This window comes from Drosophila busckii, chromosome X (assembly GCF_011750605.1).
Source record: "Drosophila busckii strain San Diego stock center, stock number 13000-0081.31 chromosome X, ASM1175060v1, whole genome shotgun sequence".
Taxonomy (NCBI): Eukaryota; Metazoa; Arthropoda; class Insecta; order Diptera; family Drosophilidae; genus Drosophila; species Drosophila busckii.
This window is the reverse complement of record NC_046608.1, coordinates 14,486,552-14,509,976: the sequence shown is the minus strand read 5'-3', so window position 1 is coordinate 14,509,976 and position 23,425 is coordinate 14,486,552. Positions and strand designations below refer to the sequence as shown.

The window sequence follows — 23,425 nt, the reverse complement described above, 5'->3', positions numbered from 1 at the left end:
CGTCGCAGTTGGATACCATATTTTTACAGCACACTGAGCGGCAGTTGAGCGACGGCAACGCGCAGCGGCAGGTGTCATTTGAATTCCGCGACGGCTAAAGTGAAACGAAATAAAAGAGATCCGCATAAACACGCACACGCACACACACACATATATATAAATACATATATATATATATATATATATATTGAAAAGCAAACAAACGTGTACACGCAACGATAAATTTGAATCGAAATCGTAGCCAGCAGTAGCGTTGGCGTTGACGTAGACGTAGACGCTGACGCTGGCGTCGTCGTGCTGCTGCGATGAGTGCGCGCCGCGACGGTCAACAAAGTGCGGCAAACGTAAACGTAAACGCGATCGCTTCATCGTCGTCTCCGTCCGAAAGTGTAACCCCAACCGAAACTGATGCCATGCTCAAGATAATGACGACAACGCCGGTGTTAGCGGCAGAAACAGCGACGACGCCGGCGTCATCATCAGCAGCGCTGCTGTCAGCGATTAACGTTGAAAATAAATGCGCGCTAGCAGCGCCAACGACATTTAGTTATCAGAGAGCAGTGAAGCGTTGCGCACGCCTCGAGCAGACAACAAGAGCAGCAGCATCGACAGCAGCAGCAGCAGCAGTAGCAGCGACAAAAGAACTAACAACAACCGTTAACACAACAAGTGCTGATCCATGTGAGCGCCGACGTTCGTTAGCTGAGCACAAAGCGCAACTGCGCGCAACATTTTTCAAGGACTTGCAAACAACGCGAGAGGGCAAAAGCGAAAGCGTTGAACTAAAAGTAACGGGAATAGCAACGGGAGTTGGTATACAAGAGCTGATAACTAAATTTCAAACAATGATTGTGCAGCAGCCTACAGAACAGACAGTCAATGCAGCTGCGCAGCAACAGCAACAGCAGCAGCAGCAGCGACAGCAGCAGCATTTGCAGCTGAAGCCCACATTGGCTTTTAGCAGCGCTGCCAACTCGGACGAGGGCTGCAATGCAGGCGGTCTGAGTCCCTGCAGCAGCGACAATGAATGCGATGCGCTTGCCGCACGCAAGCCGAAGGTGACGCGCTGCGCCAGCAGCGACTCGGCGCTGGGCTTGGATGTGGAGCTAGATGATGTTAGTATGGTGGAGGTGCCTCAGCCGGCGCCTCAGCCGCAGCGACGCATGACGCTAACCGTCACCGATCTGCCGCTGCGTCCAGCCCTCTTGCCGCTGGCCGAGCCCACAGCGCTGCCGGACTCGCCACTCACCTCGCCCACCACAGCCACAGCGAATGTGGGCAGCAGCAGCGGGGCAGTGGGCGTGGGAGCGCTGGGCGGTGTGCCCAGCAAGGTGCTGCTCGAGGAGCGTGTGGTGGCCGCCCTGACGGCGCCCTGCAGCTCGCGCCGCGAATCCACACAGAGCTGCATCAGCGAGCTGGGCGGGCTGGTGGGTGTGCGCTATGTGCGCACGCCCTCGGTGGTGGTGTCGGACTATTCGGATGATATCACGGCCATTGGCATCAGCATGGAGGAGATGGAGTATTTTCGATTGCAGCGCGCACGCGGTCAGCGTCGCTGTTCGCTGGAAGCGAGTGCCGCGGCCGCCGGCGGCGGCGCTGGTGCCAAGGATGAAGCTCAGTCGGATGTGAGCGCGGCGAGCAGCTGCAGCAATCTCTACTACTGCGGCTCCACCATTTCGGCGCTGGACGGAGGCGAGTGCATTGTCAACGGCGTGCGCGTTGCTCTCGCACGCAAATCGAGTCACAGCAGCAGCGGCGACTTGAGTGCCGGCGAGGAGGATGAAGCGGAGGCGCAAGCGGAGGAGGCGCAGCAGCAGCAGCAGCAGCAGGAGCAGCAAGAGCAGCTCAGCGAGCTTCTGGCGGCGGCGCAGCTGGGCGAGGGCATTAAGAAGGTAGGCAGCAGCTGCCATAATAATGGGCAGCGTTGCAGCAGCCCCGGAGGCGAGAATCACAATTCTGTAGGAAATCTCAATTAAGCTTAAACACAAAAAGAGCCACGGGGGGTGTTACTGCGACTATTTAAATGTTGCTACTGTTATTGTTGTTGTTGTTGTTGTTGCTGCTGCTGCTGCAGTTGAAATTTATTCTTATTAAGTGTTGCTAATAATTTTTTTTTTTTTTTTTGCGCTAGATATTAGAGCAGCGAGTGGAGTGTAATTAATTTGCCACTTATCTTATCAGCCAAATGAGATTTGCTTTTTTTTGTAGTCTGTGTGTTTGTGTGGTTATTTTTTTTTTTGTATCTTATGACTCGCTGCCGACAGCATGATGATGTTGAAATTGGGTGCGTTGATAAAAAAAATTGTGGCACAGTCGCGCTTATCACAACGCTATAAAATAGCAGCAGCAACAATTGACGACAACAACAGCAACAGCAACAATGCTTATCTTAGTGTTTAACTTTATATATACACACAGATATATATATACATATATATATATATTGTATTATAGTTATGTACATGTACATACTGTTTATATGTATTATTATTGCGCTACACTTTCCTTTATGTATTAAACAAAAAGACGGACATGCAATTGCAATTGCAACTGCAACTACAATATCAGCTACTGCTATAGCTATCTTTATTTTTTTTCTTTAGTATTATCAATAAACATAAACCAACTGCAAATGTTATTTGTGAATATCAACTTGCTCATAAATATTCTTTCCATATAATGCGTATAGCATTTTATATACACGTTTTGTTTTTATACGGTTTATATTCATATATGTTATGCGCTTATCAGGCTTACTCTCTTTTATCTATGGCATTTTAATGCGTTTTAGGCCTTACCAACATTTATCCAAGGCTAGCGAGATTTAGCATAATATATGAGAAATACCAAAACTTTTCTCGTTAGCCCTTAAATATACTATTTTGGAAATTTGAAATATTATTTTTAACAACAACTTTCGTTCGATTTTTAAACTTTGAAATTGCAGGCAATTAATAACATTAATTTTAACTCAAAAGCAATTTTGATAATATGTAAAGAAAAATATATGCAAAGAATTTAGAATAGGGATTAGTTCACACTCGATGTATATGCAATTGAAAAAAATTCCAAATCATTTTTTTTTAACTCAAAGAGCTTTACGCAAATTGAAGTTTAATATGAATAAAATTTAGTAGTTTATAAAGTTAGTCTTTAAAGATTTAATTTTAGCTGGGGTTACTTTTTCTCAGAAGATCTAGAAATTTGAAAAGATCCCCACTTTCCCACGAGAAAAATAAGTATAGGGCTTAAGTTTTTCAATGCGCCCATATTCTTAAAATTAGCATTAAAATAAGAGTTGGGTCATCAGTTCCCCACCCTTGTTCGAATTAGAAGTTATTGTGTTTTGAAAATCGGAAATGTAGAATTAAAGGTGCTGCTGTCTATAGAAAAAAGAAAGGCTTTCATATATATATTAAATACTTATTTGTAGATTTCACTTTGAGATCTCATGTGTCTTCTAAATACGAAACAACCTTCGACATTATCTTTATCATATACTAATATATAGCACAAACTTTTTGATATTCTTTGCTCATGACCTGAACTAGTTTCTGTTATCAAGAACAACCGAATTGTTTCGTCTATGTCTATTTACAATTAAGTCAGATTTCTTTTCTTTTTCTAGCGAAAAGTCTAGTTAACTTTGGAGCAGATAAGGCGCTTGCCAGGAAATGGAAATTTGCAAGAATTTCTTGCACCTGTCGCTGCGTCTTATGTTCTGCATAAATCAAGTTTGTGTATTTTGTTGACACTTGTGCTATCAGTTAGCATTTCCTGGGATAGTACACACTAACATATCACTGAGCTGCCTCTTCTTCTTCTTCTTCTGCTGCTCCATTGTAGTCTTAAACTAAACATAAATATTTTGCATTCCATTATGGAGATGCTGTCGTGACATTGCGGCGTGGCTTTCATAGAAATAAACACACACATGCATACATACTATATGTGCATAGGTATGAGTGCGAGCTTTGTTGATTACTCTAGATAAAGATTGTGCCCAACTCTTTGTGTGTGGGTGTCGCAAGCGGCGAGCGTCGAGCTGTGACGTCATTGGGGCACAATTTACTTATGACTTGTGGTCATTAATAATGGCAAATCTTAGGGGGCTGACTTGCCAGTCGTCCCGGGGCCATAAAGCGTTACAGCAACAAAAGCACGAACGACAACAGCAACAACAAAAGTTAATGATAAAAATACACAAAATATTAAAAAAGAAAAAAATAAAACAAACAACAAGTGGAAGTAGAAGTAGTCGCAGCTCAGATGCTCTCTAACTTAATAAATCTCTTAGCAGCTGCATATATTTCATTGCATACCTCTGGGCGTCATATAAGGCCATTTATATTCGTTTTAGCTGCCGGAACAAATTTAGAATTAATCTGTAGTCGCAGTTATGTGACATTTTCAACTGCATGTAAATCATTTTGTATATTTTACATTTCATATATAATTGGCTATGGATCAGTGCCTTGCCACAAAAGATCAACATTGATAATGCGAACTTTTTGTATGCTTAAACACTGAAAAAAATAGTATAGTGTAATACACACATATGTGGGAACAGCCGTAGGCATTCAATATTTCATTCAATTATCAATTGATTCAGATTTTCTATGAAAAAATGCAATTTAATCATTAAATCAAATATTTAAAACGGCAATTCACAATGGAATGTGAACTTTATAAATACTTTTTTGAAATCTATAATTGCTAAATGCAAATTTGTTGCAGTGTAGCAGCTGTGTCATTAAATTGTGCTTATATTTCATGCTCAATGACATGAAAATTGGCGCTGCTGACGTCACAGTGCGATCATTGGTGATGATGGCGATGAGACGCATAAAACACACCAACATTATTATTATTATTATTATTATGGCACATTTGGTGTTGGCTATTGTTATTGTTGTTGTTATGGCTGGTAATGGGGAAACTACGCCGTCTGCTTTATATGGCAAGTGGCGACAATTCGTCAGCGTCGGCGTCGGCGTCAACGTCAACGTCAATGGGCTATAGCTGGTTCGCCATATCTAATCTAACGCATCGTCAGTTTTGGCTTTGTCGGATTCTAGATTGTCGCCTAAATTGTGTTGCCCCTACTAACATAAAGCCAAGGGGTAATCGATTGCTTGGTTACCATCCATCTCTCACAGTTGAAGGTTAACAACGATGATGATGATGCTGCTGCTGCTGCTTTCAATGACGCGGAGAACTTCCGTTGACGTCAGTAGCCCATCAGCAACCACCGTGTGATCGTCAAAATAATTACATGATCAAGCGGGCGTTACTTGTAAAAATATATATATAAAAAAAAGACGTTAAAAAAAACAGCGAAAACAAGTATGTGTAGGTTCGGCATACAAAAAGTATACACAGTTAAAAAAAAAAAACACACATGCTAAGAGTGGCAAACAATAACAATAAACAATGAGCAATGCCTATCGCTGGAGTTGCGGCTGACACGGCAAGATATCCTACTATATAGACTGCCTATATAGCTATAAATGAAATATTGAAAGCAATACTATGCATATTTGTTTACATCAATAGATAACAGACTATATACTCATATAGCTAATGATATTTTTTATTTCACTTACCAAGAGCTACAGCATTTTACTAATTGGGTTAATAGTTCAGTTTAAAAGAGAGTTAAGTTATTTGATAAAAAAAAAAGCTAAAATAAATTTATATAGCCGCATTCAATCCGAACCTATGTTAATAACTGTATAATTCCAAACTTGACTTATTCATGCCGCCAAAATTCTTAAATCAATTACGCACATTTTTTAAACCTAAATAATGCATTTATGTATTTCATCCGAACCTATGTTAATATACTAACTTGACTTATTCATGTCGCATCCTAAAAATTCTTAAATTTTTTTTATTTATTAAAGAAAATGATAAAAAAATTTTTAAAGTTCAATTTAAAAGTATTGAAATAATTAAGTTTTTGTTTTTAAATTTGATATGCTTATAGATTGGGAGACCCAATACTGAATTGGGGAAAACCCAATCAGGTCGGGGTTACCTTTAAGTTCAGCAATTAAGTAAATAGCATTTGCCATAGTATACCCTAGACTAATATTTATATATATTTGTACACAAAGTAACAAAAACCTGAATTCAATGCGAACCACTGGATAATTCTGAACTTAACTTGTTCATCCCAAACTTCTTAAATCAATTACGAATATTTTTAAATTCAGAATTAATTTAATAGCATTTGCCGTAGTCTAGGGTATAGCGAGTGCGGCTTAGTGCGTGCTTACTGTACTCGCAATTTGCGTCATTTGCCCAGATCGATGTTGTTTTTGCTTTTTTTCGCTTTTGCGTTTCCAATTTCCAATGAATCGAATCCACACGGCCGCAGCCACAGCCTCATGCTCTCCAGCGGCAGATCAAATGCAATCGTAGGGGCAACGTGTGTGTGTGTGTGTGTGTGTGTGTGTGTGTGTGTGTGTGTGTAGCCCGTCGGGAGTTGCGTGTGCTGGGGCAGCATATTTGTCATACCAGCGCTTGTGGCCGCCGCCGCCGCCTTGTTGCAAGCTGCTATCTATGCTGTTGCCACTACACTTGCGCGCTGTGGCAAGCAGCAACGATTGCCTTAAAGGTTATGTTGCCTGTCGCGCGACACCCAAACACGACAACAGCAACTTGCAACTTGCAACGGCTAGAATCAGGCAGCACTTCAATTAACTTTAGTTAACAATTTCAATGCCAATTTAGGTCTTTGGCTCGCTTTGACTCAATTTTCGTGCAGTGTAAGCGAAACACACACAAACACAAACATTTTTTTATGGCGACAACATTTTGTGGCATGTCACAAAGCCACAACAGACGCACAGGAAATGCAACATGTTTCCAAATCCCAGAGATTGTGTTGGCCAGTTGGGCGCCAGTACAGTGAGCACTGCAGCACAAAGAACTTAACAACAACTATAAAAATAAAAACTAAAAGCCAAATACTTTTTCTTAAGTATTAGGCATATATTAAATGTAAATTAGGCAACTAACATTGCAAAATTAATGATAAATTTAAATCTAAACAGTTTTCATGAGTAATGAGCTAAAAGTTTTGAAAGTAGTGCCGAATATTCTAAAGTTTTTTAAACAAATAGTGTTTCTAGAAAACTTAAACCTACAAAAAAATTGTATATCCTTTAATTTAATTTGAATCTTTTGCCAAATATCTTAGGTAACTTGTATTTTTGATTCAAAAGAACAGAGCGAATGGGCAAATCGTGTTTTAAAAATGGCTCTGGAAACAAGTTCAGAAATAGGCAAAGCTAGATAAGATAGTATGCAATAAATGAGCAAAAGAAACCAATTTCGTATGGTATAAAAAAGAAATACAGCTATAAAGATATAGAGAGACACCCAGAGGCAGAACGTAAGGCAATTTTCATGGTTTTGCTTGACAAACTGTAGACAACACACACACATACGTACGTGGGGCTAATTCCGTATGTATCGGTTTTGTATCTTGTTGCATGTGGCATGGAGCAGCGCTATGCGATATCTATGACAGGCTATGAGCTATGAGCGGCCCCAGCGGCGGCCACTTCTAGCCGCTCTAGTCTCTGCTCTGCTCTGCTCTGCTCTGCTCTGGGCGTGTTTGTTACGTTCGCCTGCCGCTTATCAGGCTGTCCCATCTGCCTGACTTCATAAAACACTTAAACAGACTCTTGCCTGCCCAGGGGTGGGGAGAGGGGGCGGTGGGCATAAGGCCAATGCAGGCGTCAAGTGGGCAATTAATACCAAACAAATATTGTGACAGCCAGAGCCAGAGCCTGTCATAAACTTGTGCCGCGCAGTCGATTGCTGGCAGCGATTAGCAGTCAAGTCAATTAGCATATGACCAAAGCAACAAGGGAAGCTAGTGAGGGGGCGGGGCGGAGCGGGGTGCAGCATTATGCAAATGTTATGCATGACGATTGTCGCTGCAATTTGCCGCTGCAATTAGCAGCCTTGTTTGCATTCGATATACAGCCTGTAGACCTTTTGCAGACAACTGTAGTTGTCCTTGTTGTTGTTGTTGTTGTTGTCGTTGATTCAATCAGCTGCTGTCAGCAAAGTCAAAGGCTGAGGATGGCACACACACACACACACACACACGCTCGCACACTCACACACGCGTAAAAGGCGCATTGGCAATCGTTTGCTCGTATTCGTGTTCGGGCTCGTTTGGCTGCTCGTGCCTGCTGCGCGGCCAAAGCGCTGCTTGAGCAGTGCTGCGAGTTTTGGTTGATCAAAAAAGCTAAAATAGCCAGTAATTGACTTAATCTTCAATAGCGCTGCAGAGCTTTCGATGGCACTATCGTTGGTATATTTTTTACTATCGACTTGTTATCGATAGCAAGTGTCGATTGAGCGACTAAGCTGAAAATGTTGTAATTACAGTAGTACCACTAAGCTTAGTGGTAGTACGTAACTCCAATTATATTATATTTCGTAACTTATCGATTGCCGATTGATTATTAATGGTGCCGACTATCGATAGCTCTCCATAATCAATTTTCATGCCTATTTTGTTGTTCTTACTATTTACATTCGCAGATCGCTAAATTTTTTGCATTTTACTTTACGCGTACAGTTTACAGTTGCAGCCCAGGTGCGGCGGCAAAAACGCTAAACTGACAGCACTGGCAGTGAGCTTTGCTTGTGGCTGCTGGTCCCGCATTACGTTCAGTTACTCGTGCGCCGTTACAAAGTCAACAAGCGATCTCCAATTGCTCGTAATTCGATTCGCATCGCAACGTGTCAGCCGCTCACTCTCACGCACTCTCTCTCTCTCACACACACACACTCTCACATTCTCTTGTGCGGGCGCTTGACATTTTTTTCAAACTACAAACCACAGTTAAATTTTTTTTTAAATTTTTTTTTGTTTATTTTTGATTTCTTGTTGCTAATTTTTTTGTTTTTTAGCATAATTGCCTTTTGTGCTTGTGTTTGTGTGTGCGTGTGTTTGCATGCGATTTGGCAGCCAAAAGAAAAACGAAGAGAAAAACTAAAGCTAATAAAGCGCAGCAGCAGAAGTGAGTAAAAACATTGGCTTAAGTGGCTTTTTTTTATTTGTTTGCTATTTGGTTCAGTTGCTCCTTAACATATTTATTATTTACGTTTGTCGCTTCATTTAAACAAACAGTTATTCACCATAAGTTTCTAATTATTCGATGGTGTTTTGTTTTTTTAGTTGCAAATATGCAATTCAAGTGGATAAATAAATAGCTAAACTTTATCAATAAAACAAATCAATTGATCTCGTTGGCGCAATAATTTAGATAAAATATTCTGTTGCTTCTCTTTGCCTAGGTGCCGTTAACTAAGGGTGCGAAGATGATGCCAAAACAAAGAACGCATATATAGCTTTTATTTATCTTTTGTATTCTCCTTTCTACTGCTAAGAATGCAGCACTTATTTTTTTGTTCGGCATAAATGTTGACAATGAAAAATTTAAATTTTTCAATAATTTTTTTATATATAATTTTTTATATAAAATGCAAATTGAACTATTGTATGTTAGGCAGTTACACAGACTAATAACAATCGAATTTACTATGAAAACCAGTTAATTTTATATTCAATAATATTTAAAAAATATTTACCCATAATCAAAAATGAAGCATCCTCTAATAAGGGGGCACTTATTAGTGATAACGATATTCGTTAATTGACATGAAATAATTTATCAATAGGAAATTATTTTTAAAATATTGAATTTAAGATGAATTTCAACTCAATTGTACTTGTTCAAGAGTCCAAACATTTTATATAATACAAATTGCAATTAAAATCAGACATCAGAACCAGGGATACATTCTTATAAGTTTTATAAATGGTCTCTTAACTTAATATTCCATACAAATTAAATCTATTCAAATTATTCAGTGGTGCCCTTGATATTGTAGAGAATTGTAGTTTATCTTTTTCAAAATATATTCTTATTTCTAAGAATAATTTGAGTTTATTGAAAATTAAAAAAAATCAACAATAAATACATATATTCAATTAATTTCAAGTTTATTGAAGCAGATCGCGCGTCATTTGATTTCAATTTCAATTGCAATGTTTTTAATGAATTTTTGTAATGAAGCTTGGAAAAGCTTAAGATAGAAAAGTGCAAGATAGTTAGTTGTCTGTGTGTTGCTTTGACGGCCCTTGCCGACCGCCAGCCAAGCCAACTGACCACATTCAGTGGCAGCAACTACCATAAACAGCAGCTTAAGCAGTTGCAGTTGCGCATTTATGGCTACTGGACGGACACTGGCAACTGGACAACTGGACAAGTGGGCAGCAGCAGCAGCAGAAGACAGAGCGAGGCTTAGTGTGTGTGTGTGTGTTTGGAGTGGAGCCCATTAATCATCTTTGGGCAGCGATAAACTTTGACATGCGGAGGAAGCTGCGTGCAGCAGAAGCTGCCGCCAAATGAAGCGATCTTCATAAATCAATGCAAGTTGCAACAACAAGTGGCAAACGCCTAAGAGAGACGACGCCTGCAGCAGTTAACAGTTTGGCCTGGCCATGGGGCGGCTCATTTGATTTATTGTCTACTGCCAGCGATCGCCAACAAGTTAATTGAAAACGAGGCGTGACAGTGAAATTTGCCGCTTGCCAAAGCTAAAGCCAAAGCTGTCTGTCCTCCCGTCCGTCCGTCCGTCCGCCCGTCCGTCTGTTCGCTGTCTGTGAACTAGTCTTGGTTTAGTTCAACTTGGCTCTTTTGCTTTTGGCTAGCCGTTCAATTTTTCCCCATTTTCCAAATGCGCCACTAAACTGACAGATTTGGCCATAATAAAAAACGAAACGAAAAATCGCCGCGGCTGCTGCGGAAAAATAAGTTGCCAACTTTAATTTATTGTGACATAACGGTATAATCTGACATAAATTATTGATAAGACGACCGACCATAAAAGTACAAGACAGTTGGCTTAACCAACAACAACAACAACAACAACAAGAAAATTTATTGAACAATGGCGCAGACAATTTGTTGCTCTTTCAACATTTGAAAGATTTAGAAGCGCTAAAGCTTGATCTATTTATTTGTAATTCGATTTTGACGAAAATAATAATTGATTGTTAAATTTAAATTAGCATTAATGTTAATAATATATTAGGGAAATATTAGTTATATTGCTGGGCATAATTTGTCAAATTATATTTTCACTTAAAATTTTATAAGCAATTTTTATAACTTTTAAAATGAAATTCTTTTTTGTTTTTTTTTTTTAAATAAATTAATCGAAATCGAAAATAATGAAAATAAATTGCTTTTAATATTTTTAGATAAGATTAAACTATTTTTATTTTTTTTTCAATTATTTTCGGCTAATTGAGATAACTTTTGAATATTTTCAAACAAAACCAAATAAATTTTTAAAACTAAATTATTTTCTGATTTTGTTTACAATAAATTAATCGAAAATAATGAGAATACTTTTAGATTAGATATTATTTTTCATATTTATTTCAATTATTTTTTGGCTAATTGAGCGAAAGTTTTGAATATTTTCAAACAAATATTACAAAGCAAAGCTTTTGTTTTAATAATTAATCAAAAAACTGAAAATCTTTGAAATAATTGCAATATTTGTATTTGAATTATTTGTAATCATATTGAAAATATTTTCGCTCTACGACTATTTGCCAAAAAGTAATTTAATTTATTAGTGATGTGCATAATCTTCGCTAATCTGTCGATCGTGTCAAGGACGATATGTTGAATTATATGCCCCCAATTGTTGCATATATCATGTGGCAAGGCATGTTGATAACTATTATGACTATTGCCACGATCAAAACACTGTGTTGCTCATCTAGTGTCAATGGTCAGGGTATAGCAATAGCAACTGCAACTGCAACTGCAACAACAGCAACAACATCTTGCATATGCTGCTTATAAATCATTCGAGTAACAACAGCAACAGCAACAACAACAACAGCAACAGCAACAACTGGCAACGAGTTGCGCTGTGGCAAAGTATCTTTTGGATCTATTATTTGACTTTTATGTGCGCATAAATGCGGCGATATGACGACGACTGCGACTGCTTGCAACTGCCACACTGGCCACAGAAACAAAAAGCCCCAGTCAACTGCTGGTTAGCCAAGCCAGAGTCAGAGTCTGAGCCAAGCCAAGCCACAGCCAAAGCCAGGCCTAGTCTGGACGAGTTTTCGCAGCCAAACAGCATTGCAACTGCAATTGCAACTGGATACGAGAAATACACAGAAAACTAAAAACTGAAAACAAACAAAAAAGAGCTGGGGGAACTGTACCCAAGCCGGGGCATGTTGCGCAGCCAAAACTTCAACTTCAACTCCAACTCTTTGCACTTTCATGTTAATTAACAAGCGACTTTTATCAGTTGCCGATTATGCCACACAGCCCATACATATGCCCCACTCGTTTGTCCCACAAACAGATGCGACATCCAACAAATTGCAGCCTATCAATTTAATGAGAGAGAGAGAGAGAGAGAGAGAGAGAGCGCGCAAAAGGAATGCGCAACATACGATACGAATTACAAATTGATTTATTGTGGATTCTGCTTAAAGCAATTAAAGGCATTTGTTGCATGTCCAGAATCTAGCTTTATCTTTCTGTTTATCTGTGCTTTGAAGTGCAGCCAAGAACTAGAACTCTTATCATTTAGATTCTGATAGGTAAAATCTAAATTAATTGCCACCACAGCTTTCAAAAATGTTTCTCTTTGTTGCAGAGCAAACAAATCCAAGTGATTTTATTCAATTATTTTCACCTTGTATAGCAAATAATTTCCAATTCGATTAATCAAACCAAACATTGGTGTAATAAATATTCATTATTGATTGCTGGTCAATTCGCAGCCTCCTGCTTTGTTTCTTATTCTAAAACAATAACCTGAAATTAATGTTGGCGAACTTTGAAATCTGAAATAAAATCACGAAATTCCAAACACTTCACTGGTGAGCAGCTTGTAACTTCACCAGTTACTAATCAACAATCATTGGTGAAATAGTCATAGAAACTCACCAATTTATTATCAATCACTAGTGAATTCACCAACAATATAAGTAATAAACTAAGGTGCAATTTATTTTGATAAAATCCTGCAAAAAAAACATCAACAGCCATTAGCCGTACTAAAATTTATTTTGTACAATAGGCATAGTTAGTCTATTTTGAATTTAAAAATAAAATATCTAAGAACACAAGCAAAATGTAGGCTGCCAATTTCAAGGCTTATAGATTTTTAATATTAAATGACAATTAACAGTTTTAGCTAAATAAATAAGTTTTTAATACACTGTGGGTATATAAAAATGAAAATAAATAAATCGCTGGAAATATAATAAATCGCGAAATAATTCTGATTAACTTTTTTAATTTTAAACGTAAATTTTGACAAAGTTGTTTATTTATTTCAAAAAAACAGGCTTTAATTTAATATTTGTTTCTTTCTTTGCAGGTATGTTGCAACTCGGTTGTGGTTAAAGTGAATCTCATGTAGAACCTAAAAACATAGGAGAATTGAACAAAAGACTTAAGCAAGAAACTTGGTGTGACAAAAATAAAAATTAAATAAATCAAAACGCAATGGCGTTGTTCCCCTCCTCCTCGCGTCCGCGCACGCTAATGGAGCAGCTGCTGGCGCGTAAAATCGAAGCGGCTGCTGCAGCGGCGGTCGGTAGTGGTGCTGAAGCTGGCGGCGCTGCTGGCGGCGGCGGCACTGTTGCTGCTGTCGCTGCTGCTGCGGCGGCGGCAAAAAGTGTTGGCAGTGAATTGCCGCCGCTTGCGATTGTGGCAGGTGTCAGCGGCATCAGCGCCAGCTCCATTGTCAGCCGGCTGCGTCGCACCGACTCGCTGGACTCCACAAGCAGCCTGGGCTCACTGGCATTTGGCGAGGATGTCTGCCGCTGTGACGACTGCCTGCTGGGCATTGTTGATCTGTACGTGATCAGCGCAGCCGAGGCGGCCAAAAAGAAGGTAGGTGCTCTGCAATGGGTTGGGTTGGGGTGGGGGGATGCGCATTCATTCATCAACAACAACAGCAGCAGCAGCAGCACAGCAGCACAGCAGCAGCGCAGCAGCTGCGCGTGCCGTCAATTAGTCTAGTCGTAGAAAAAGCTTGCGGGCTGGTTTGCGACTCGACTAAGGCGATCGTTAGTCGTCGCGCCGAGCTTTGCTTTGCGGCTAACCACACAGCAAGTAAGTAAGTGAGTGAGTGAGTAAAAAATAAATAACGACAGCAACAGTAGCAGTAGCAACAGCTTTAGACAAGTCTGCTGCGTCGGCCTCGGCTTCGGCTTCAGTCGTCGCTGCTGTCGCATTGAATTATTGGACTGTTGGACCGGTCCGAAAGCTGCTGCTGCTGCTGCTGCTGTTGTGCTCGCTGTTGCCTTAGCAGTTGGCCTGGGCCATTGACGTCACAAGCGCGTTATGATTATGATGCGACATTCGCCCATTTGCTGCTGCTGACGCGCTTCATCTTCGTCTCACACTTTCAAAAAGAGCGGGAGAGGGAGAGATCATGCGTGAATTAGTTCAGAGAGCAAAGGCAGCGCCTAAAGCTTTTATCTTTGCCTGTGAAAACTGCATGCAGATTAATTAAATCAATGATTTTATCGAAATATAATTAATTACAATCATTAATTGCAGTGCGATTATTTAGCTATCACAAGCTTAGCAATTGCGACTAATCTGCGTTGCTTAATTCTTTACGTTTAGCATTTCATTAACCTCAACAGAAATTTAATACAAGCGTTTACAGTTGGCTGACAATGCTCTCATTGTCTTATCCTGTTACATGCGCGCTTTCGCGCTCTCTCTGTCTGTCTCTTTCTCTTTGCTGCTGCAAACGTCATTGCAGCTGTTAATGAGCTTCGGCCCTACGCTGCGTCGCTGCTGCGCTGCTTGCGCCACTCTCAATTTCTTACTCTCTCGCTCAGTGGCGCGCGCACGTTCTTTTGACTATGTGTGCGTGTGTGTGTGTGTGTGTGCTCTTATCAGTTTTCAGACCATTTTAGTTAGGACTCCAATGTTCAATGGAAAACGATGACGCCTTGCCGTCGCGAGCGTCGTTCTGTGCTGCTCATCGCTGCTGCCGCTGCCGCTGCCTCTGCTTTGACTCTGTGTCTGTGTCTGTGTCTCTGTCTCCATGCCCAGGCCCCAGACCCAGACCAGTTGAGCTTTCGCAGCGATCGCGTGCGGCTGGGCTCTGGTCTCTCTGCTGTCCGTTGCCGTCTTTCGGTTCTGTCTTTCTTTACACGGCTCTACGCCCCCCCACCCACTGCGTCCCGCTCTGACACACACGCGCGCGCGCGCGTCGCTGCCCACTCTCTTGCTCTTGCTGTGTTGTTCCAGTGTTGCGTCGCGTTTTGCGTTGTTTTCGTTGTTTCATTTTACTTTTTTTCACATACATTTTTTGCAAGCCAATGCCAGGCACGGGACGCGTCAAACGCCAGCAGCTGCAGCAACTGAGACAAAAGCGCAAAAACCGTAATATATTGTTAAAAAACAAAAACTAGTAAAATTAACAGTAAACAGTGCTACTGTCAACAACAACAACAACAACAATAATAAAAATCTTAACAAGAAGTAACAAAAAACAAAAATTTGAATTTAATTTCTCGCCCTCGACTTTCGTTTGTGTCTGTTTTTTGTTCCATTTTGTTTATTTATATTTATTTAAATTTTCTTTTTTTTTTTTTTGGTTATTATTGCTGCTGTTGTGTGTTTCGTTTCATTGTTGTTTCACAAAAAAATTAAATAAACATACGTATGTAGTTTTATTTTTTTATTTTGGAGTGCGTGCTATTGTTGTTGTTGCCATAATTAATTCTTGTTGCGGCTTGTTAAACATGAAAGCGCGTTGACAATTGCTGAGCGTTGCAAGTTGCTGCTGCCGTGTGTCTAAAAAGTGTTAATTGAAGCACGCGCCCAGCCCTGGGCAGCAGGGGGCGGGCGGGCGGTCGGTCGGTCAACAAAAACTTATTCAAGTTTATGTAAACAATTTCGAACGACGACGTCAACGGAGAATGCTCTACGCACTTTGTTCGTCCGTCCGGCCGTCCGTCCATTCGTCTGTGTGTCTGTCTGTGTATTTGTTATATAATTTAGTAATAGACAGCGCAAATGTTTCATTAAACAAATGCGCTCTGTAGCAATTTTCGGCAATTGAGCCTCATTTAGCGCCGTTGTTCCAAAAATGGCAAACCCAAGTCACATTTATTGCTCGCCATCTAAGGCAAAACACCCACCCACTCCCCCTGGGGCTCTGCGCTATAATTGGCGTCAAGCGTTCAATATACATCCATTGCCACCCACACAATTGAGCAACCCACTTCCCACCCCCCCACTCCCCACTCGCACACACAGAGCCTAATCAAAGCGCCCTCAATGACGATCGACGATCCCTCTTCACACATCCCACTCCCACTCCCACTCTCTCACACACACACACACACACACGTTCTTACACCCTACCCTGCTGTCCAAAAAAAAACAGACACCTTGCCCTAGAGCTGCGACGTTCTACGTCAATGGCAACCGCCCCAACGCCACTGAAATAAAAAAAAAACACTGTTTACTTTATTAATTTTAAGCTTTCGGCAGTTAAAAAACACACACAAGCAAAAACGTTGCTATTTAGTTGTTATTGCTGTTTTTTATTTAGTTTTTTTTCTGTTTTTTTTTCATTGTTATGCGGCGTGAATGCCGCACATTAAGCGCAGTTCGCTCAGTCCGGCGGAGTTGACATTACGCTATCCCCACAGCGCTCCCAGCGCACACGATTACTGTCTATATCTATACATTATATACTATATATCTATGCATATATCTAGTTTGGCTGTTGACAACATTTAAGATTGTACAAATTGTTTGTTATTAGATAACAGAATAGCAAAAAGTGGAGACGACCGCAAAAGGTTCGAGGGAGAGGGAACGTTGGGAAGCTTTCGGTTTGAAAATTGAAACTATAGAAAATAGTTACAGATAGTGCGTTCAGTTTTTAAATACTATAGCATATATGCGTTTCATTTTAAAAAGCGCAGATGACTAAAGCCAAAGAGTGAAAGCCAGAAGAGACAGAGAGAGATGGAGAGAGTGAAAGTATTGCAGTTTGATCATAAAATATATATGCATATATAATTATATAATGCAACTCAACGATGTCAACGCAATAAAGATCTGAAAATGCAATCGCACTAAATTCATTTTAAATCTGCTGACACACTTGCAGCTTATTTCTTCGCAAATATCGAATATTATAGATGAAACTCTTGTAACTTCTTATTCAAAATCGTTTATAGTAGTTAGCTGCATATAAAATATATGCAAAAGTTCGCATCTGTATGACATTAATCTATAGGAAATATTAGTATTTTGAAAATCATATTATTTCAAATATATTTTTAGAATATTTTTGCATATAATTTAATTAAATTATTTTATATTTTCTACTACCTTTTGCTTTTAAATTTCAATCAAAATTTCTCAGAAACTTTTCCAAAATATTGCTTACATAGCTTTTAAGTATATTAACTTTTATTCGGCATATGATATTGCTAATGACAAGGGAACGTTCTTGACTGGCAAACTTTGCTTCGCACCAAATATCGTATAAACATATAGTATATTGTTGCTTATTTCTCAGAACGAACTACAAACATTTGTTTATATTTATTTGCGCAAATGCTTGTTTATTTTACTAACAAATTACAAACACAATCAATTTAACGAAATGTGCTTATGGCGAAAATATAAATTATAGTGTTGTGTTCTTTAGTTTTGTTTTCATTGCTCGCATGTGTCGAGTGTTTACTGTAGCGTGTTTCCCTTTATCAGTTACAACCGGCGATCAGTACATTTCCCCGTTGATATATTTACACTATTTATATAGCTACTTAATATAATGAGCGCGCGCGTCTGCTAAATATCGCTAGACACATATACTAAGTACTAATATATATATATATATATATATAGGCTATGGTAATTTATTGAGCAAGCTCTCCATTGAAATTGATGCGGATGTCCGTTCCTGAACTGAACTGCGCCAGTTGAGATATATGTTCATATATCGATCGGTCGTTATAGCCGCCATATTGTTGGCCCTCATGCGGGCTGGACAGACAAAGCTTTGCTTAGCTCAAGGTTCTATTTTTTTGTTAGTGTATTTGTTGCTTTGTTATCGCCGCAGCGCAACTTTTGCAAATGACGTCAAATGCCCAAACGGGAGCGCGTAACAGCGTCAGCGAGTGAGCGAGAGAGAGAGAGAGAGAGCGAATGAAAGAAAGAAAGAGAGGGCAGGCATTGTTATAACTGGATAGCGTTGTTGCCATTCTTAATGGCTCTGCCGCTGTCGCCGTCGCCGTCGCTATTTGGCATTTCCATTTCCATTATTATCATAATGCGGTTGTGGCTCGGTTCGGTTTGGTTTTTGGTCTTTGGTTTGCCTTGCCCCGAACACTGTTTTGCTTTTGGAGTCCAACAGATATCAGTTGCTATATAGTATGTCTACACATGTAACTGCAAACATGACTAGCTGACTAGCTGGCCAGGTTAACCGCAGATGGTGCTGGCCAAGATGCCAGCACGAACGAGATCCTACCCATGCCTGTTTACATGCGTGCGCTTGCCTCACTTTGTATTTGTGTGTGTGTGTGCGTGTGTGCATACATATGCATTATATTTAATCAATTTTGATTGATGTGTGCGCCGCAGCAACAAACAACAAACAACAACAACACAGCCCCAAAACAAGCACGAGTGATTTTTTTCTCTTTCATTTTCATTTTCATTTTGGCCAAGCAACAACGAATTGCGCATGTCCTTTGACCAACTTTCAGCTTCAAGTCTTCAAGCATATAGCATATTTTTTTAAATATTTTATTCCTGCGTCTCTACTGCTTTGCATATTTTATATACAAATTTGCATTCATATTTTACATTAAATTCTAAAATATTAACGATAATATGTCAAAAATTTACTAGTTTCCATTTCCAAATTTTAGAATTAAATATAAAAAGTCTAAAGATTGTGCTGCTAAATTAATTTGTGGCATTGAGTGAGCAACAAATTAATTATATAATCAAACTAAAATTACTTGAAATTGAAATTGAAGTAAATTTATAAAGCTTTTGTGCGCTTACAATTTTTAAAAATATTTTTAATTTGTTAAGATAAATTATCCATGCATATTTTAATATTTTGTATACATTTTTTAAATGTATAAATCAAAGCAAAATGAATGATAACTAAAAAAAATGCAATCGAATAAAATAGCATTTAATTTATTAAATTTGCATTATTTTATGAAAACTCGTTCGTTATTTTCATAGCTTATGCTTCAATTAATTTCAAGTCTTAGTCAATTTTTATTGAGGCTTTCTTTTCATTGAAAGCCTTAACCTTTGGTTAGAGTATTTGCTTAGCCGGCCTTGTTAACTTAGACTTGCTGAGCGATTGAGCGAGTAAGGCACGTCGCTTTGGCGTTGGGTCGTTTGGTGGGTCAATTGCTGCGTCGTCTGGTGGCGCAGCTTAGGCGCGAATAGCGAACAGGTTCGCAAATGCGCAGAAATCAATCAAATCAAAATCCAACTGCAACAGCAACAGCAACAACAACAACAACAGCAGCAACAACAGCAGCAGCAACAACTGATAGTCGCTTGTGTTCGGTTTTTCTTTTGTGCAGTAGTCAGTGCAACTTGCAACTTGCAACGTGCAACGCGCGTGCGTCTAATGCCCAAGCGGACGACGTCACATGTCGTGTAAGATGTCTGTGTGCGCTCTCACACAATCGCAACCGCCACCGCCAGCGCCACGCACCACCACTCACGAGCCAAATCCAAGTCCAAATACAACAGCACCCAGCACACCGCCCACTCCGCCCACGCCGCCACCCTCGCCGCAGGTGCGCATCTACGAGGACTTTGACAGAATGAGCGCCAAGGAGGTCTACTACAACGAGGCGGGCAAGAAGGTCACCGTCAAGCTGCTCCACTTCCCCGACGTCCTGCCCGAGGACATAGCCAAGCTGCGCTTCGACGACGACGATGCCGACGCGGATGTGGACGAGGATGTCACGCCCGCCGCCAAATCGCACAGCGGCGAGAGCGAGAGCGAGACAGTCAACGCCAATGCCAACGCCAGCAGCAGCGGCGGCGGCAGCAAGAAAATCTTTCGCCGCAAACTCTCCGGCAACAATATGCAGGCACGCAAGTGTAGTCTGGCCTTTGCCCAGGCGCACGGCATCAAGCAGCGCGCCGAGAAGAAACTATCGATGCCCACCATCAGCATTACGGCCAATGCGGGTGAGCACGTGAGCCTCTCCACTGGCCGCAAGCTCTCGCAGCAGCACTCGCCGCTGATGATGATGATGACTGCGCCGCCGCGTCGCTCGCACTCGCCGCTCGGCCAGAGCCTCTGTCCGGGCTACATCCAGTACTCCAAGTCGCTGCTGGAGGTGCCCATGCCCCGGGACTATGGCTATGCCAGCAGCGATGACCTCAGCTCCGAATGGGACTCGGACGTGTCCACATCGGCGACCGGTTCGGCTGCAGAAATTGGTGGCGCCGCTGGCAGTCCCAATGCTGCCACAAGCGGCACCAAGAAGGTAAACAGCCGCTCAGGTGAAGTCCTGAGCGCAAGTGGACACATTGAAAAAATTTATTTTAAAACTTAAAATAAATGCAAATCATTAATACAATTTAGAAGTTCTTTACATCACTAAAAAACTGAAATATAAATATTTAAAAAAAAAATGAAAATATATTTTTTAAAAATAAAGAAAAATAAATATTTAAAAAAAAATTAAATCGATATATAATTACGAACTAAAATTTAATTATTTTAAAGATTTAATAACAATATATTTTTTAATTTCATGATCATTCGTATTTTGAATTAAAATTGCAATTAACTTGAGTTGATTCATTTGCCTTTCCAGAGTTCCGGCTGGCGCAAGATACGCAACATTGTACAATGGACGCCATTCTTTCAGACATACAAGAAGCAGCGTTACCCATGGGTGCAGCTGGCCGGACACCAGGGCAACTTCAAGGCCGGTCCCGAGCCGGGCACCGTGCTGAAGAAGCTCTGTCCCAAGGAGGAGGAATGCTTCCAGGTGCTCATGCAGGACGTGCTGCGTCCCTATGTGCCCGTCTACAAGGGTCAAGTGACCAGCGAGGATGGCGAACGTAAGTCCCCAAACCCGCAGCTCGAAACTCCCAGCTCATGCGTTCCCCACAGTCTATTTACAGCTGCAGGATCTGCTGAGCGACTATGTGCAGCCTTGCGTCATGGACTGCAAGGTGGGCGTGCGCACCTATCTGGAGGAAGAGTTGTCCAAGGCCAAGGAGAAGCCCAAGCTGCGCAAGGACATGTACGACAAGATGATACAAATTGATGCGCAGGCGCCCAATGCTGAGGAGCATGCCGCCAAGGCGGTGACCAAGCCACGCTACATGGTCTGGCGTGAGACAATCTCGAGCACAGCCACGCTGGGATTTCGTATTGAGGTAAATACACAGACCTGCAGCTGATAAGGTCCCACTACTTTACGATTATTAATCGTAGTCATTAGAATTGGCTTATGAACATTCTTGGGTTTTGGGACATTTTTGGGACAAACAAAATAATCAAAATAATCTAACAACTTAAGAAGATAACTTTCCAATTTTGTTATGGTAATTTTGGATTATTCTGATTTTTTGTAATCTTAATAATGATTTAATGAAATAGTCAAACTATATAGTCACTACAATTATTTGTTGAAATTAATTTAATTAATTAGTAGCCCTATCACAATTTATCAAAAAATCTGCAAAAAATGTATACAGCAGTCTATAACTCTACGTAAATATTTCAACATGATATGAATAATAATTTTAGAGTGATTGCAAAATACGAATGTTTCAAATATTCCAAAAATTTTGATTGCTCAAACAAATGAGTTTAGATTTTGGTTTGTTCAATTAACTGTTAGGTGCTATTCTATTTCATTAAATTGAAATAAAAGATTTTTATGGGCTTCGTAATATTGAATAAATGTTTTTCCACAAATATTGACAATTGATCTATTTAAAGATAATAAGTAAGTTCTATGTCTACGCGAATGACAGAATTTTTACATGTACGTGATATTAACAGGGTTAGGTTAGTTACCACTCCTTGGGTGGCCTAATGGGAAGGTCTAGAGGGTGATGCCTTTTCAGACGTCTGTGATGCTGGCTGTTGTCCAGAAGGTTAACGGTCTTCGGTTACACCTGATTTTTCACATAGGTTATTGAATTAATGTGGCATGTAATTTTAAAACTTATATTAGTTTCAATAACTGATCTCACCTATTTTCAGGGCATTAAAAAGAGCGACGGCACTAGTTCCAAAGATTTCAAGACGACCAAGTCACGCGAACAAATCAAATTGGCCTTTAGCGAGTTCCTCAGCGGTCATCCACATATTCTGGTGCGTAGCTGCGTAGGGCGTTGCCAGATCGTTATACTAATTGTGATATCCCCATTTGTCTTGCAGCCACGTTATATACAACGCCTGCGTGCCATTCGTGGCACCCTGGACGTCTCCGAGTTTTTCCAGACACACGAGGTAATCGGGAGCTCGCTGCTCTTTGTCCACGATCATACGCATGCCAGCGTTTGGCTTATAGACTTTGCCAAGACGGTGGCACTGCCTCCGGAGCACAATATCGATCACTACTCGGCCTGGAAGGTGGGCAATCATGAGGATGGCTATTTGATTGGCATCAACAATCTCATTGACATATTTGTCGAGCTGCAGGCGGCTTTTGAGGCGGAGTCGGCAAATGAAACTGCCTCGGCTTCTGGCTCGACTTCTGGCTCTGGTTCTGGTTCCGGTTCTGCTTCGCCCATACCCATGCCTGCTATGAGTCAGCAGGACCAACAGGACCAGCAAGAGATCAGCAAAATGTGAAGGAATAAACTTTCTCACTTACGGACCCACACCCACACACACACACACACGCATATATACATAACGATTAACTGAAGCGTTCCAAACGGGGCTGTGCCCCGACTATAGAACATTTCCTAGCGCATTCCACGGGCAGTGTGTTGAAACCAATAATAATTCAATTTTTTTCTCCCAAATTTAATTTAGTTGGCAATACTTTCAATACTATGTTTTTTTTTTTTTGTTTTTTTTCTTATGCATACTTTTTAACCCGTTAAGTTTAAAATCAAAGACTGAACAACAAATATGCATATACATATATATATACATACATAAATACACCTATATATCTATACGAAAATCTAAATACTATATAGTAAATTCGATGTGCTGTTGTGACCCTGTTGTGTATTCATTATTTATGCAAATTTCACATTTGACGAAAAGTACGCGCAAGTTTTGCACAACAACAAGAACAGCAACAAAAACTACTGTTATTAAT

General features: G+C 40.4%; 2 protein-coding genes across 3 annotated transcripts; both read left to right on the top strand.

Moving 5' to 3' along the window:
- Positions 1 to 225: 225 nt before the first annotated feature.
- Positions 226 to 13,518, top strand: LOC108606548 (CG15745). Its single transcript, XM_017996747.2, has 2 exons — positions 226 to 1,892; positions 13,462 to 13,518. Exons 1-2 carry the CDS (start codon positions 306 to 308, stop codon positions 13,501 to 13,503), a joined length of 1,629 nt encoding a protein of 542 aa, XP_017852236.1. The 5' UTR covers positions 226 to 305; the 3' UTR covers positions 13,504 to 13,518.
- LOC108606546 (inositol-trisphosphate 3-kinase A) lies at positions 13,511 to 23,005 on the top strand. Of its 2 annotated transcripts, XM_017996745.1 has the most exons (6): positions 15,182 to 15,491; positions 19,691 to 20,611; positions 20,945 to 21,194; positions 21,247 to 21,515; positions 22,351 to 22,461; positions 22,528 to 23,005. In XM_017996745.1, the coding sequence occupies exons 2-6, from the start codon at positions 19,760 to 19,762 to the stop codon at positions 22,942 to 22,944; spliced, it is 1,899 nt and encodes a 632-aa protein (XP_017852234.1). In that variant the 5' UTR covers positions 15,182 to 15,491; positions 19,691 to 19,759; the 3' UTR covers positions 22,945 to 23,005. The 2 variants fall into 2 exon arrangements, with proteins under 2 accessions (XP_017852235.1, XP_017852234.1); XM_017996746.1 differs by lacking the exons at positions 15,182 to 15,491; positions 19,691 to 20,611 and adding an exon at positions 13,511 to 13,979.
- The last annotated feature ends 420 nt before the right edge of the window (positions 23,006 to 23,425 follow it).